This window comes from Pyrus communis, chromosome 15, assembly GCF_041283825.1.
Source record: "Pyrus communis isolate YQ-2024b chromosome 15, ASM4128382v1, whole genome shotgun sequence".
In the NCBI taxonomy this organism is placed as follows: domain Eukaryota; kingdom Viridiplantae; phylum Streptophyta; class Magnoliopsida; order Rosales; family Rosaceae; genus Pyrus; species Pyrus communis.
Window position 1 is genome coordinate 6,105,750 of NC_142579.1, and position 16,643 is coordinate 6,122,392.

Sequence of the window (16,643 nt, forward strand, 5' to 3'; positions counted from 1 at the left end):
TTTTCTTTCTGCCGGCAAGCCGTTGGAGGTTCTTCAAAAAGACACTGTGAAATGGACGATTTCACAATTCGAATTTTGCTCACTCGCAACCTCAACTTGATAATTAAAGTTCCTCTCCACCATGATCAAATTAATAAGGATCTGAACGGGTGTTAGTCTTAAGTGTTGATGAAGAAGAGGAGGTGGGATATGATCATGCTACCAGAGAAGATCAAGAAGAAGGACGATAGTTTTTTGTTTCTCTTCTGTTTTTGGTAAAAGAGGGTGGGGAAGCCCTAACAAACCAACATTTACTGATAAAATTCAGCAAACAATAATGCATAGCTTTTTGAAAAGTACGGACGCGTGTAGTATGCGTTTTTCACGAAAATTCATTAATGCAAATCTAAAGATTCAATCATAAATTTCATTAGCCCTACCTCCCAATAATATTTTCTCTACTTATAAGTAAATTTTTTTTTATATTTAACTCTAATTCTATGTCAATTATGACTGGCTAATTATATATGATATAATTTTGATCTTACGCCGATAATATCATTATAAAAAAAAATAATTAAGAAAATAGACAATTCAATTATTAAAAGGACTTGTAACTCAAAGTGCTAAAAGCATGCCGAGCCCCCTCTCCTAACATCGATTGTTTAAAATGAAATTATTTAATTAAGATTTGAATAGAGGAAAAATCAATCTGCATGAACAAAGTAAAATTGAAAAAACCTCTTCATTTACAAATTTGACGTTTTGGGGGTAACAGTTAAAGATGATGGGCTTCTCTTTTTCTCAGGAGCATTTTTGCTTGAGAATATTTTTGTTCAACACTATCGAGTAATGGTTATGTTCATAATTTTTTTTAATAGAAAAAATCTGTAGAGTGGATAAATACATATCTTAAAATTTAAATTCATTTAACAATGATAAATATAATGATGAACATTATTATTACTCGAGAAAGGTGAGTAAAAATGCCCCAAACTATGTAACCTACACACCTCCAGCTTGACACCTGTTCTCCATAGTCCACATGACTCTAATTAACTTTTATTATTATTAATATTTTTATGTCATTAAATACAGCAACTCCAAAATCTAACCTTCCCTTTCTCCCTCTCTTCCAACATCCTTCCAGCTCTCTCTCCAATCAATTCTCTTTATTTGAAATACTGATGTTGTCCACATATTTATTTTTACTTCTTACATATTTTTTTTTAATTTTTGAACATCGAATCAAAAGAATTAAAAAAAAATAAATGAACAAATGGTACATAGAAAGTAAAAAAAATAGTGTGTATATCGCCACCCATTTGGAAACTATTGCTAATCCAAGATCCCAAATCATCTAAATTGGTTTTTTGGGGGGGGGGGGGGGGGGGGGGGGTGGTGTTTATGAATATATGTGGTATGGTGGAGGGGTGAATGAATAGATGAGAAGCGACCCCACCCAAATCATCAAACATTTGGACAAATCTCACGCCACTTGGTTCGAGTCGATCGCGTTTCGTGTAAAAATTTCATTTGAAAGTTGAGGGGGAGTTTAATTTTTCTTATTTTTTGTTTGATTTCTATGGCTTGACTGGAAGAAGTGAGAGCGATTGAGGAGATATAGTGTGATGTGTCACGATCTTTGTAAATGTCCGTTACTAAAATTATCATGTGTCGATATTAACCTCATTTAACCACCTAGACCCAATCCCCTAAATGTTTTTCTAACTCAACCAACATACTGTTATGCATGGCCTACGGTTGTATAAATAGAAGCCTTGAATTATTCACCTTCGATGCACCCACCAAGCCGACATTGCATTTACTACAAAGTGCAGACTCCCTTTCATATAAATGAAGTTACCAACTAACAACCACTTTTTTTTTTTTTTTTTTTTTTTGGAAGAACACTAACAACCACTTTAACACACAACAACTCCCATTAAAACATAGCTCTAATAATCAATCCACGGCATACATTTTCGCGTGTAAGTCAAACGCAGCTGCTCCCTTCTGCTTGAAGCCATACAATCATGTCTTAGATTTTTTTAATTCATTATTTAATGTTTGATTTGCAATCTGCTTCAAATTGTCACAGATATTTTTTTAACTTCATTAAAGTTGTCATAGATTTTTTTAGATTGTTTAGTTCGGATTTGGATCTCCTGAGTCAATGGAGAAGATTCTTCTGATCAACTATTATGGATAATTAGCCTGATCAATCATCATAGACCGTTGGATTTTCATCCAACGACTATAATTATTCTAACTTTAAAGAGATTCCTTATTTATAACAGTTGAATAAAAATTTAACGGTCCACAATACTTAATCAGAAGGATCCTCACCATTGGCTCAGGAGAGGAGAGGATCCAAATCCGTTTAGTTCATCAGCAATTTATTGTTTTGCCTGGTGGAAAAGTCCATTCTTGGTGTATCCTCTGACGCAAATTTAAAAATGGTTTCTTGACTGTTCAGTTTGTTGAACATCCTACTTTCTACTTTCTAAAGTTCATTTTCTTTAGGAATTGGATCCTCTCCTGAGTTCAAGGAGAGGATCCTCCTGATCAAGGATTTTAGACCGTTAGATTTTTATCTAACGGTTACAAATAGAAAACTTCTTTAAAGTTATAATAATTATAAATGTCAAGAACGTGTAGTAATCCTGATATGAGTCTAACCTACCTTGGTCATTAGCTCAACATGGAAACTTTATGGAATATCTTCTTTGTAAGCGTTTCTAGGCTCCAGCCTCCTCTATTTGAATCTAATATATAACAAAGCATGTAGGAGTTTGAGACCCTCTTGTTCCATATTGGGCAACAATATTTTTCCACTAGCCTTTATATAGGCTTATTCCTTCTTCTTAGTAATTAGAACTTGGACTATTTGGAAATGGATTGAAGGCTTGGGCCTTATGGTTGTGTGGATTAGGCTTGAATATAATATAGCCTAAATACAATTAATATTAATTAATCAAGACAAGGCCTTGTAATTTAAAATTGATCAGATTCATTAATTTTAATTTTCAGATTAAGTTTTTTAATTAATTTATTAATTAAAAAATGTTTTGATTAAAAGACACAGCTATTAGAAAGAGTTGTACGTTTTGATTAAAAGACACAGCTATTAGAAAGAGTTGTGTACTTTCAAATACACTGAACAAGTATTTGAAAGGGTGTGAAACATCCTATATATTTGCAATCACAGTCCAAGTGAGAATCATCTTTTCTTCTATCTTGTCTTCCGTACAAAATTTCCAGAGAGTAAACACACAAAGCAATTCGCTAGAGTTTTATAATCCAGTGCTGGTTGTAGAATTAGGTAGTTGTATCCTAGTCGAGCAGACGTTGTAGAACCACAAGCACACAAGTGGGACGGAAATACTGTTCGAAGGACATAGCGTTTGCGCTATTCTCTACCTTCAATTCATTCAAGTTAGTATTATTTTAATTTTTTGTAATTATTGTGTAATTGCATTCTGTATTGCAAGTATTTTTGAATAGTAAAGTATAGGTATTTCGGTTCTGTATTTTTGTTATTTTATTGTTTCTAAATTGTTCTCCAACAAAGCATGTTCTACTAGAGCTCAAATCAAACAAAGAGACGGAAAATCAAAATACACCATAAATAAATAAAAAAGTGGATTTATTTTTATTAAGATGTATGGAGGAAAGGTTTTAGTCACTTAGAATTGGGTTAAATTAACGATGTTATGTAGTGATACTAATTTGATGCTTGCTTGCCCTGCAATCAACTCAGTGTTTAAGGATTAAGCATGTTTCCCACTTCCCAGGTCTAATTCGATCGCATGCATGTAACATAAGTTAAATTTGGGGACTGGACAATTAATTAATTATAATTTATTTATTGTGTGTAATTGCCTCCATAAGGGCAGGTCCACCTGCCTCCATAAGAGCAGTTCCACCGGAGGTGGACCTGCCCAGCACCAAGTCTAAAAAACAGGCCGGCACCCTGTCCAAAACCTCCAACCTACAAAACAGCTTGGCACCCAGCCCAAGCCAGGCAGCAGGTCAGCCCATTTCGGACAGACCCAGAAGCCGGTCCAAAAGGCTGGCGCGTGCACAACACTCGCGACTGGGCGCGAGTAGGCGACAGTGTTGCAGGCGGTGGGGCCCGCGTTCAGGCCAACTTGCCTTCGACCAGCTGAGGGCTATGTGGCCCTCCTCAGAGTCGTTGGATTTCCAACGGCTAGTTTTTGTAGGCCGTTAGATTTCCAACGGTAAAAAAAATTTAAATTTGACTTTTAAATTGGACCGTCCGATCACAGATCAACGGTCCACATTTTTTTCACCAAAAAAAAAATTAAAAAAAAAAAAGGCCCAACGGTCAGAAATTTGACTGTTGGCCACGTGGCAGCTGGTTGGCTGTTGGATTTGATTATTTTTCAAATCCAACGGTCCAGATTAATTACAACATTAAAATTTATTAAAAATTGTGAATTTTTTTTTAAAAAATACAGAAAAATTTTAAAAAATTAATTAATTTTTTCTATAAATACCTAACCCTCATCTTCCACCTTACACCACATTTCAATATTTTCTACACTTTTTACACTTTCTACATTTGAATATTTTGTACACTTTGAGAGAAAAAAATGACTTCGTGGAAGCTCATTGAAGATGTTACGTTATGTGAATATTGGGTTCGCACTACTCATGACCCGATTACGGGTAATGAGATGGATAAGCGAGAAATGTGGAGTAAAATTACGAAATCGTTTTGCGATGTACATGGAAAAGATGCCAGATCTAGTCAAGGTCTTCAAGGTCGTTGGAAAAAACTCAACGCATCCTTTACTTGTTGAAAAAACGCCATCTCTCATGCTTCTGGTAATTTGCGTAGTGGGACAAGTTTAGCGGATGAGGTAACAATATTTTTATTTATTTATATGCATTCCACTCACATCAATATTTTAATTTATTTAATTTCTTATGTAATTTCTATGTAATATGCATTCCACGCCCAGCAATATTTTAATTTATTTATTTGTGTTACACCCACATCAATATTTTAATTTATTTAATTTCTTATGTAATTTCTATGTAATTTCTTATGTAATTTATATGCATTCCACGTCCATCAATATTTTAATTTATTTATTTGTGTTACACCCGTATTTTTTACTACTATCTTATCCCACATTTTTATAGACACTACAAGCACAAGCATTCTACAATGCAAAGAACCATAACAAATCATTCAACAAATGGGAATGTTGGCAAATTGTCAAAGATTGCCCTAGATACAAAATTGTGGCAATCGGTCCAGAAGTTGTCATGCACGGTATGGGTCTACACAGTTCGCCAGAAGCAGACACAGCCGAACAAGAAGCCAACACATTTGAAGACACGGAAGGGACGCCTGAAGAAGTGCCAGAGACCCAACCGACTTGTCAGTCCCTCATGCCTCAAGGTAAAAAGGCATCAAAGAAAAAAGGTAGTTCTTCCAAAAATGACTACACTAAATATATGGAGGAACTTACTCGTCAAGGTGAACTGAACATAGCATGGGAAAAGGCTAGAGATGAAGAAAAAGCTACTGCTATGGCAGCAATAATAGCAGCTACTGAGGCTCGTGATGCGGCGGCTGAGAGACAAAGAGAAATAGTTAATCGAGAGAACGAGATGATTAGAGAAGCATTTCATCGAGAGAATGAGATGCTTAGAGAAGAAAGGATGGCTCAAACAGATCGTGACACTATGAACAAGTCTCTAGTAGGACTGTCTCCGAATTCAAAATATTTTTGGACATCAGAAAAAAGAGATGTCGTGCGAAGGAGGCGTGCAAGAGATGCCGAAACAAGTCAAGGGGGTTCCAGCTACAGAAATCCTAGCAACCAAGATCCTAGCACCACATATCCTAACTCCACAGACTTTGTATAATTTCGCATTTATTTGTACTACTTTATTTAATTTCTTATTTATTTTTAGAACTTTATTTAATTTCTTATGTAATTTCTTATTTATTTTTAGAACTTTATTTGATCTGCAGATGCTCCATATGCAAGCATTCACAAGGCAGCCGTAATTTTTTGCTCAGGAAGAAGACCCAGAACATGAAAAGCATCCTCTTTTTGCACAAAATATGGATCATGGTTGCAAACATCACTCATGATTTTATCGAACAAACTTCGTTGCACTGTAAAACGACGTCTAAAAACATGATCAGGGAAAACGCTGTTGGGAATAAAATAATCTTTCAAGAGATCTTTACCTCGTCTTTCCCTTCTTCTATCAATGTTTGCCGCACGTCTGGGTTTGGCTATCTGACCCATAGCTTCCATGATACGGCGGGAATGTGAGGCCCTCCGCTTTCTATGGTGATCATCTTCATCCTCCTCCATTGCGAAGGCCTCATCTCCACCTCCACCTTGGTCAAGATTGACCAATTCTTCCTGTTGTGCCAACAACCTTTTCTGCTGCTCTTGCAACTGTTTATACGCTCTACTTGAAGAAGACATTGTAAGAACTCAAGATTTCAAAACGATAAAGAAGAATTCTGAGCTAAAAAAAAGGATTGAGTTTAGTGTGAGGATGGATGTAGGGATGTAGGGTTTATATGGACAAAAAAAGAGAAGATGAGGTTTTGGACAATGCCACGTGGCACTACGTGATTGGTTGAAAATCTTATCGAAATCTTGGCTAAATTATTGTAAATAGGAAGTGACACGTGGCGTTTCGGGATTGGTTGAAAATCTTATCAGAAATCTATCTACAAAATAGTACGTTCGGATAATGACACGTGGCGTGACAAGATTGGTTAAAAATCTTATCGAAATCTTGCCTAAATTATTGTAAACAGAAAGTGACACGTGGGTTGTCGGGATTGGTTGAAAATCTTAGCGGAAATCGATTCAAAAAATAGTACGTTCGGATAATGACACGTGGCGTGACGAGATTGGTTAAAAATCCTATCCGAAATTAAAACTATTTTATTTATTTATTATTTTATAAAAAAATTATTTAATATTTTAAATGGATTAGGTGCCAGCGCATTTTGTAGGGGTGGAGATCGTTTGTGCCAGCGCATTTTTAGACTGGGTGCCAGCACATTTTTTTTGGGGTGGAGATGCTTTGGCCTATTACTGTTCATTAGGGTCTATTACTGTTCATTGAAGTGGATAAATGAGCTGGGTGCTGACGCAAAGTCTTTAGGGGTGGAGTTGCTCTAAGTGTGGTTACAAGTTGAGCCTTTTCTTTGTTTTTTTTCGTTGAAACTTTCCAGGGCTTCTTTGTATTCTTTTTCCTGTTTGTTGACAAATAAGATCATGTTTATTTTTCTTCTAATTTTCGAGTATATATACATAATATGTCAGTGGAGTCAATGCATGCTTGAATGACAAACCTCAAACGGAGTCACTCACATAGAGTCTGAAAATCTAACAAATTCTAATCTAATTTTCTGTTTGAGTGAGGAATGAGGAGTGTGAGTGCAAATTCTAGGTTATGGGGAAGCATTAGTATTTGGAAGCACAAATTCTTTTCTACCATTATTTCAAATGCTCTCTAACTTAGAGGCATTAATAATTTGTTTAACTACATGATTCCTCATGTACCTAATTTTCCACTACTGTTATTTATAATTGGGGTAGAGAGACTTTTAAAATTAGATTTAGACCTACTATAATTAACAACTCATGCAAAAATTATTTAATTAAGCACCAAATATTTTGTCCTATATGTCTTAGTAGGACAACCAATGTGGTTTACACATCACATATAGAGAACTGGAAAGGAGAATGCCAACGGGTAGGTTGGAGAGCACATTCATTTTCTGTGTAAATTTTCCGTCACCAAATATAGGTTGGAGAGCATGATCATTTTCTGTTTGCACATCATAATGTTTGTTTTGAGTACTTTTGAGTACTTTTCGCGCCATTGAGGCTCAAATGTTCTTCCTGCATTAGTTAATATTTTTTTAATATTAAAATTGAATAAATTTAATTTTACTTTGTATCCAAATGTATTAAAGTAATTGTGATTGAAGTTTGTTTCTGTCTGCTTTCAAAGATTTATTTTTTGGTTACTAGATATCTTACTCCGTTTACGAGTGCTTTTTAGTTAATTGAAAAAATGCTTTTCATTCTTCGGTTTTCAGGACTTCATTTACCGTTTACAAGTCAACCCCACAATACCAAAGTACAAGAGAAGCGAAGATTTGAGGTAATTTTTGCTCTAACTTCTTTGGATTTTATATTCTGGGTTAATTATCAACCGGTTTCTGTTACTAGATTTAGAATTATAATTTGGTACCACTGCTGCCACCTGCCACTTGAGTTTTCACATCCTAATGGCACAAAATGGTAATTTAAAATTCTAGGTTATGGGTAAGCATTATTATTTGGAGGCACAAATTCTTTGCAGCCACTGCACCAAGTTCAAAATCTTTTTCGCATGGTATAAATTAGGCTAAAATATCATTAGAATACCCAAAAAAAAAGGTTCTCTTCATCTCGTTGTTTCTTGGGTAGTTTTCTAGAAATGAGGTTGAAAGGTTGCACTACTTCTTTACTCCATATGTGTGCACATCCTTATAAACTTTAGACTCTATAAAGCAAAGAAACATCATGATATTGCTAATGGATTTGCTATGTTTTGGAATTTCAGGAATTTCGATTGTTGGAGGGAGAAGTTGGTTCCTTGGTATTTTGAGGTATATAATTATGTACCCTGTTTTTATTCAAGCACTATTTTAAATGGATGATTGGTTTGTGTGAAATGAATGAAAAAGAGATGTCACGTTAACGTGCGGAGGTCCCTCGCACCAGCTGTAAGCCGTGAAAAAATTAAGAAAGCATGCCTTTGCTGCGACTCAAACCTGAGATGCTACAAACATTTTAAAAGGTCATGGCGTAGCCACACTAAGGGCTACGGTAGGATGTAGCCCAGGGAGGATTTGTAGCAATATGTATATATACTTTAGTGTGTAGTTATAATAGACAAAAAAATGTGTAAGAAGAATTATTTTTAATGAAACTAGCCCAGTGAGTATTTAGCACAACTAAAAATATAAAAATTACCACGAAAATTGTGATGTCATTTTGTTTAAGATTATTCTGCTTTGATATAGTGGGGTTTATATTAATTAATTAGTTTCAACCAATTTTTTAATATTGTCTTCTACTTTCAATGTTTTGCTTTGATCTAGTTGTGTGATTGTAATTGAGATATTAAGTTTTCTATCTTCTTCTTGTGTTTAAATCTAAATATATGTGAAATTGGATGATTCATTGTAATTTTGTTAGTTTGCAATTGCGAAGCTTATTGAGTTCCTACCAGGCAAATTTTAAGTATATAAATACAAAAGTTAAACTTAAATTTTTGCATAAAATACGTATGTAGCAAAAACCGACAAAAAAAACAAAAAAAACAAAAAAAGATTTTTGGGTAATTTTTTTAGCTAGCCCACCCATAAAATATTTTCTGGCTCCGCCCTTAAGTTCATGGGCATGCTAAATTTCCCCTTTTTAAAGTTAAATAGCTTTTCGGTTCACATGTATGTATGGCTCAAATGAGTGATCTAGACCACCACACATACTATAGGCACCAACTATCTCTACGGTAGTTGTTTGTTCGTTGTACATCAATGAGGTTTTAGTGAGCATAAACATAAAAAAATTTCACCTTAATTGGGATTTGAAAGTTAGGATATAATTTTGGCCACTAGGATTATCGTATGAAGGAGTAGTACTATAGTAGAAAAAGGCAGTAAAAATATTAGAAAAAGGCAGAAAAAGAACTATAGGATTTAAGTTTCGCAGACTTTCTCTAAAAATATAGAAAAGGGGAGTTTGTGCGCCAATATTCGCTATAAAAGGACCAAGCCATATCAGATGAGAAGTTATACAACTCAAGTCCAGCATAATTATTCTGATATGGCTGGCTGCTCTTTTAGGTACTTGAATATTTCTCTACCGTTACGGTCCGCTTACAGTTATTGCTTCAGTTAACATTGTAGCTAAAACATTTATTTCCCCAAAACAGGTGACCAGAAGCAGTTGAGGAATCTGCTGGACATTCTGTCCCAATTATTTCCAATGGTCCTCGGGCCTTGAATAATTTATGAAATAGACGCTCTGGCCCAAATGAAAATTCAATATGTGCTGGATTCTCCTGTCTCATTCGGAATTGAGCCTGATGAGTACGGTGCCTATGATTACTGAGAAAGTATTTTCCTGTCCACATTTGGTACTCTGATGCTGACATTGACACATCTCCAGCAACAATATTGTTCTGGCTAGAAGGAAATCTTTCCTGCTCGTACACAAGCTGGATTCCGAACTCCTTTATCCGAAAATCATGCATCTCCACCGAAACACGTATTTCGTCCCCATACTCCAATTCATTGTTTCCAAATCGAAAATGGCTTAGCCATAGCATATCTTCCTTCTCAGTTGGAAAACCTACTGTGACTGGAGAATAGGTCCACATAAGACCCTTGGTCTGATTACTGACCTTAATCAAATGCATAGCACTAACAAGATAGTCATCAATAACCAAGCCTGGTTCTCTTGCATATAAAACGCATGAATTCAAGCCTCGGATTTTGGGATTAGGATGTGAAGGTGCAATAACTGACAGCACAGATCTGTATCTTGTTGTGAAGCTAAATCCATCTGGAATCTTGCTTCCATGAAAGAAAATGCTATATATGCCACATTCATAGAGTACCTGTTTCATCAAGAATCTACAATTCAAATTTAACTATTCAAACAGTTTGGCCTAACTAGTTCATAGATATAATAATTAGAACAACCATACATGAGAGAGGAGACAGAGAAAGACCTGGACAGGAGCCTTCCTGGTTGTACTGGTCAAGTAGTTGATCATTTCGACATCAGTGCTTGCTATGGATTTCAAATTGAACAGGCCCATATATCTTGTCATTTCTATGTCAGCGCTTCTCAGCGGTTTTATATTCAACAAGCTTTCAACTTCAACTAAATGCTCACAACCCCAAAAAAGTGATTCCAATGATCTGAATAAGTTTGGTAAATTTGTTAATCTTTTCAATGATGTACAATATTTTGCTTCTAACTTCTTCAACCTTGGTGGGAGCTCTGGAAGAATTTCGAGGTTTGTGCAATTATCTAACAAAAGAGTCTCGAGCATAATAAGACCCTTCATTTTTTGTGGTAGGCACAAAATTGGGTTACCAATTAGATTCAAATGCTTCAAGGAAGATAGTGTACACAGATCATTGGGAACCTCTGACACGTTGCAGTAAGACAAACTTAAGCTTCCCAAAAAACGGGGTAAACTTGCCAGAGAGAAACTTGTTGATTGAAGAGTCTTTCCTGGCCATGCCCACATCCACCACCACCTGATTGGTGTCCATGATATAATTGATAACAGTCTAAGTTTATTCATATCCCTAGATGTAGAGTGTAAATGAATAACCGTGGCACTGTCATGAAGAACAAGCTTTGAGCAACCAGTAAGAATAAGTTCCTTGAGAGACCTCAACATGTGCATTCTTTTTGGAAGCTTCATAAGACTTTTGCAATCTTTTAGATTCAAAAAAATAAGTTTCCCCAAGTTTCCAACGGATTCATCAACATCAATCAAATTAATGCAATCCTTAAGAATTAGTTTCTCAAGGTTAGGGAGTCCGGACAAGTCAGATGTTGTCCTAAGGCCATGTGAATGACTGAGATTAAGAATTTTCAATCTTGTAAGAAACTGTGTCAAAGAGAAGTCATTAGTTGCTATGAATACACAGTTAAATTTTACTGAAAATTATTTTTGATTGTGTATATTTTGAGAGACAGAGAGAGAGAGAGACAGAGAGAGATTAGAACATACCCTGGTTCCTTTCCAAACATGTTGCAGACTGCTCTTCCGTAAGTCAAGAACAACTAGATTTTCCAAACAAAAATTGGCTGGTATTGATTTTAAAGAGAATCCTCGCCAAGATAGCCATATTAAATTTTTTGGAAAATCTTCATAGCTTCCACTCAACTTTACATTATCAAGCAGAAGTAATTCAAGATTGAGCATCTCTGTAAATGCCTTTGTTTCGAAACCTACCTCATTTAATACCGGAGATGACTCTGTTGAGGGAAAGCTAAGCATGAGGCCCTTGATAGTTCTCGTACCCTGCTAACAAATAAGAGCATTGGATAAGTTACTAGTTACATGCAGAATACCATTGCAAATATATACAGATAAAGATCATGTTTCTTACCGTTAATTTTCTCAAAACATTAAATGCATCTTTATGCCAGAGTCTAGTGCGTCTTCCAGGGTCCTCAGGTGATTGTTCACGAATTATTGCCCTTCCCATGTCTTGAAGTAATTGATGCATCATTAACTTGTTGTGGACATTAATTTCCACAAGACATCTATCAACCAGATGTTGAAGTCCAACCTCTGTGGAAAAATCACATTCGTCAAGGATTGTAGTTGTAAAATCCTTGTCCTTTCCCACGAAGAAACAGGCTATATGCAGGAATAAACGTTTTTCATGATCTTGTAAAGAATCAAAGCTTATGCCAAGAATCTTTTGAATTTTCCCCTCAGAAATCACGTCTAAGTTGTGTAATGCATTTTTCCAAAAATCAATTGCTTTTCCATATAGAGAAGATCCCAGAACTTGAAGAGCTAATGGAACCCCTCCACAATGTTCTAGTATGGGTCTTGAAAGCTCCATGTAACCTTCTTGAGGATGGGGTTGTCCAAAGGCATGCCAACTGAAAAGCTTAAGTGATTCATACTCATGTAATCCTTCAACCTTAAACCTTACAACTTCATGAGCCTTTAACAAATGTTCATGCCTAGTTGTTATTATAATTTTACTTCCAGGATGGAACCAGTCTTGCATTCCAAGAATTGCATTGAACTGTTCCGAGTTCTCCACATCATCAAGAACAAGAAGAACTCTTTTGCAACATACAACCCGTTTGATCTTTGCTATACCTTCATCAAGGCTGTATATTTTTTCCATTTTCCTCTTTTGGATATCTGAAAGAAGGTTCCTTTGCAAGTGAACAAAACCATTGGCTTGTTTGGAAGTTTCCCTAATATCTGAAAGAAAGCTGCTAGCTTGAAATTTAGAGAAGTTCTGGTTATAAGCAATTTTAGCAATGGTGGTCTTGCCTATTCCACCCATTCCATGGATGACAGCTACTCCAACATCATTTGATCCATCTTCCAGCCACATGTTTAGGCTTTTCACATAGTAACCTCGTCCAATCACATAGGGATCAATTCTTAATCTCCTATTCGTCATGTAGTCCAGTTTATTTCCAACCACTTCAACAATATCTTGGATAAATTGCGACTCGTACCTATGTGTTATTGATATCAAAATATATGAGGCACAATACGTTCTTTCTTTTCAGACCAAAAGAAAAACACAAGAAAGTTATTTTTTTTTTTTTATTTTTTTTTTTCAGAAAAAAAAAAGCTAAAATTTTCACAAGCTTGAGACTAGCATCTGATCTACTTGACTGAATATAGGAGAGAATGAAAAATTACCGGTCTCTTAAAACCATCCCTCCCAAGTCTGCAACATCTCTAAGAGCTCGCCTCCACTCTTCCACCTTGTCCATCTCGTCCTTGAATCGCTTTTCATGTCTAGTAAATGATTCTGCAAAACTGCCCGTCTGCTTCCTGACATCTGATGGTTCCACATCATAGAAAACTGGCACAACCATGTGTCCATCTGTTCTTTTACGTTCCATGATGATAGCAAGTTCATTCAGGCACCACCTGGAAGAGGCGTAGTCCTTGGAGAAAACAATGACTGAAACTCGTGACTCTTGTATTGCTGTCTGTAGCTCCTGTTCAATGTTTGCTCCTCTCTCAATTTCATCATCGTCTCTAAAAGTGTGGATTCCTGCCAACTCCAAAGTCTTGTAGAGGTGATCTGTAAAGCCCTTGCGTGTATCTGTGCCTCTGAAACTCAAGAAAGCATCATATGTGCACCGGTAAGAGGACGAAGAAGCATTTTGTTGCTCGGTGCTCATTGCAGCTATTTAATAGAGTCTATCTGCAGGAGTGAATGCATGAAGAAGAGTTATTATCTACAAATTGGAATGCAAATGGAGAATATATTTTCCAGGTACCAAACATATCTGATTTTACACTGAGATGCAAATGATATTACAGGTCTAATTTTGGAAATATGTAGGAAATGATAAACATAATAATAGTCTAATTTTGGTCTAACTTGGCTCTAGTATGCTTACTTGTATTAGGAATGAAGGTCTGATTCGAGATGTAATTTTTCAAATCCTCTCTAAGTTTTAGGGAGGAGCTCATTTAGGACTCTTAACCACCAAATAATTTAGGAGGTATTTTGATCTAGATGCTCGGTTTTTTAATTTCTTAGCCCAAATATCTAAGGTTTTTTTTTTTTGAACAAACTATATCATCTACACTAGGGAGTGGAGGAGTGGGATAAGCCTCACAATGGGATAGCAATAATGTGATTCAAATTCGAATTTGGCGAAAATCGAATTTAAGACATCCACATACAAGTGAAAAGGAATACCACTAGACCGTAGTACTAGGTGACAAGATCTAAATTATTGTAATAGTTTTGAATCATCCCCTCCTTTTAATAGTAATAAATTTTAAAAAAAAAAATTCCGAAAGATAACATACTCCTAAAATCTTACAAAAAATATATTGTTAAAAAAAAAAAAAATCAAACGTGATATTTTAAACATACCAACGTACTTTAAAATTTTAAATGAAACTACACATATATATATGTGCATGCACATATTTACTAAATGTAACGTTCCAATAATTTGGTATGTTATTGGTATGTTATGTAATCCAAATTTGTGTACAAATTAGTATTTTGGTATGTTATGTAATTTTTATTTAGATATATACCACACTATTGGTACGTTTATATTATTCTAATTTTAGTATGTAAAAAGCTAATAGATGTGTTATGTGTAATTTTGATGGCAGTTTCCGGAATCTGGATGGATAAAGTGTAATTTTGATGCAGCATAGGATGAGAAGGGATCGGTTGGAGGCTTTGGGATTGTGGTAAGGAACTAGGAGGGAGGTTTCATGGCAGCAAGGGCAATCAGGAAGGAAGGGGTGAGATCGATGCTGCATGCAGAGGCTGCTGCTGTACGTGCAACAGTGTTGTTCTTACGGCAAGGGGGAACGAAACAGGTCCAGGTGGAAGGGGATGCGCTGCTGGTGACTTCTGCAATTCAGAATACAGGTGCAACACTTAGTGGTCAGTACAGGCATCTGTTTGAGGATACAAGCCAGCTTCTTCAAGAATTCAAGCAATGGAAGGTTACATTTGGTCGAAGAGAGACAAATAAGGTGACTCATCGCCTTGCGAGGTTTAGTCTAACTATTGATCATCCAATTTCTTGGTTCGAAGAGCCTCCTGATATAATTTTTGATTTATTATTAGAGGATAGTACTAGTAGTTAATTTTGGTACGGTACAATCTTTTTCCCTTCGTTCGAGTTAAAAACCTTGACAAAGTTTTTATTGAGGTCCACTATAAACACCCTATCCTCGATTTGTACATATTTCAATCTTCAATGAATATCTTACTTTTTCTAAAAATAAAAGACTTTAGATCTTAGTTTTAATCGGAATATATTAAAAAGAAAATTAAAGATAAGAAACCAAGAGGATATCCGCCATGAAGATTTCAATTCAAAACGAATAACACAAGCAGTTGACCAAAAGGGGAAAAAAGAAAAGAAAAAAAGAAGGTTATACAATCAGATCTATGTTTTCACAACAGGACAGCTCGAAGGTACCTTGCACACACCAGAGTTGTGTATTGTAAGACGTCGAAAGCCGTGAGTTTTCTTCCTGCCGGCAAGCTGGTTGAGGGAAGTCCCAACTAGTTTCTTCAAAAAGACACTGTGAAATGGACGATTTCACAAATCGAATTTTGCTAACTCGCAACCTCAAGTTGATAATTATAGTTCCTCTCCACCATGCTCAAATTTCTAAGGATCTGAATGCGCGTCAGTCTTAAGAGTTGATGAAGAAGAGGAGGTAGGAGATGATCATGCTACCAGAGAAGCTGTAGAAGAAGGACGAGAGCTTTCTGTTTTCTCTTTTCTCTTTTCCCTTTTTTGGGTAAATGAGGGTGGGTACGCCCAAACAAACCAATAAAATTCAGCCGACAATAATACATAGCTTTTTCAAAAATATGTAAATTCGTGTTTTACTCGACAATCATTTTTTTTTTTTTTAATACTCATAGCCTCATAGGTCATACACGAAAATTCAGTAATCAATTTTTTTTTTATACTTATTAGGTCACACATGAAAATTCAGTAATCATTTTTCTATACTCATAGGTCATACACGAAGATTCAGTAATCATTTTTCTATACTCATAGGTCACACATTAAGATTCAATAATCATTTGTTTTTTTTTATATACTCATAGGTCATACTCACAAAACTGTGACTATAATGCAAGTCTAATGATTCAATTATAAATTTCTCTAGCTTTATAGTCTAATAATATTTTTCTATACTTGTAAGTAGCAGGATTTAAATTCAATTTTACTTTGATGCCAAATTATGGTGTGTGACTTAGCCCAGATCCCATGCCTGCAATATCATTGTATAAAAAAATAATTAAAAAAGAAGACAATTCAATTACTAAATTTTAAGGGGAAGAGGATCCG

At 35.6% G+C, this 16,643-nt stretch overlaps 2 protein-coding genes across 6 annotated transcripts in view; both read right to left on the bottom strand.

Moving 5' to 3' along the window:
* Positions 1-15,901, bottom strand: part of LOC137727105 (disease resistance protein RPV1) — a 53,943-nt gene extending 38,042 nt beyond the window's left edge. The window contains exon 1 of the mRNA XM_088686238.1: positions 15,767-15,901. The gene's annotated coding sequence lies outside the window, so the exon portion shown is untranslated. The remainder of the gene's footprint in view (positions 1-15,766) is intronic.
* Positions 9,730-15,906, bottom strand: LOC137749482 (TMV resistance protein N). Of its 5 annotated transcripts, none has more exons than XM_088686227.1 (7): positions 15,767-15,905; positions 15,125-15,178; positions 13,483-13,996; positions 12,191-13,292; positions 11,809-12,102; positions 10,789-11,685; positions 9,730-10,674 (listed from the first exon to the last, which is right to left on the bottom strand). In XM_088686227.1, exons 3-7 carry the CDS (start codon positions 13,971-13,973, stop codon positions 9,946-9,948), a joined length of 3,513 nt encoding a protein of 1,170 aa, XP_088542353.1. In that variant the 5' UTR covers positions 13,974-13,996; positions 15,125-15,178; positions 15,767-15,905; the 3' UTR covers positions 9,730-9,945. The 5 variants fall into 5 exon arrangements, with proteins under 5 accessions (XP_088542353.1, XP_088542351.1, XP_088542352.1 ...); XM_088686225.1 differs by having other exon boundaries at positions 15,756-15,896; XM_088686226.1 differs by lacking the exon at positions 15,125-15,178 and having other exon boundaries at positions 15,767-15,906.
* Positions 15,907-16,643: the final 737 nt, after the last annotated feature.

Excerpts from the sequence above, each read along its gene's own strand:
- LOC137749482 (XM_088686226.1), bottom strand. The coding sequence starts at position 13,973 with ATGAGCACCGAGCAACAAAATGCTTCTTCGTCCTCTTACCGGTGCACA. Across the intron at positions 11,686-11,808 it reads ATGTTTGGAAAGGAACCAGG|TTTCTTACAAGATTGAAAAT; the intron begins GTATGTTCTAAT and ends TCTTTGACACAG. Across the intron at positions 10,675-10,788 it reads CCAGGAAGGCTCCTGTCCAG|GTACTCTATGAATGTGGCAT; the intron begins GTCTTTCTCTGT and ends TTGATGAAACAG.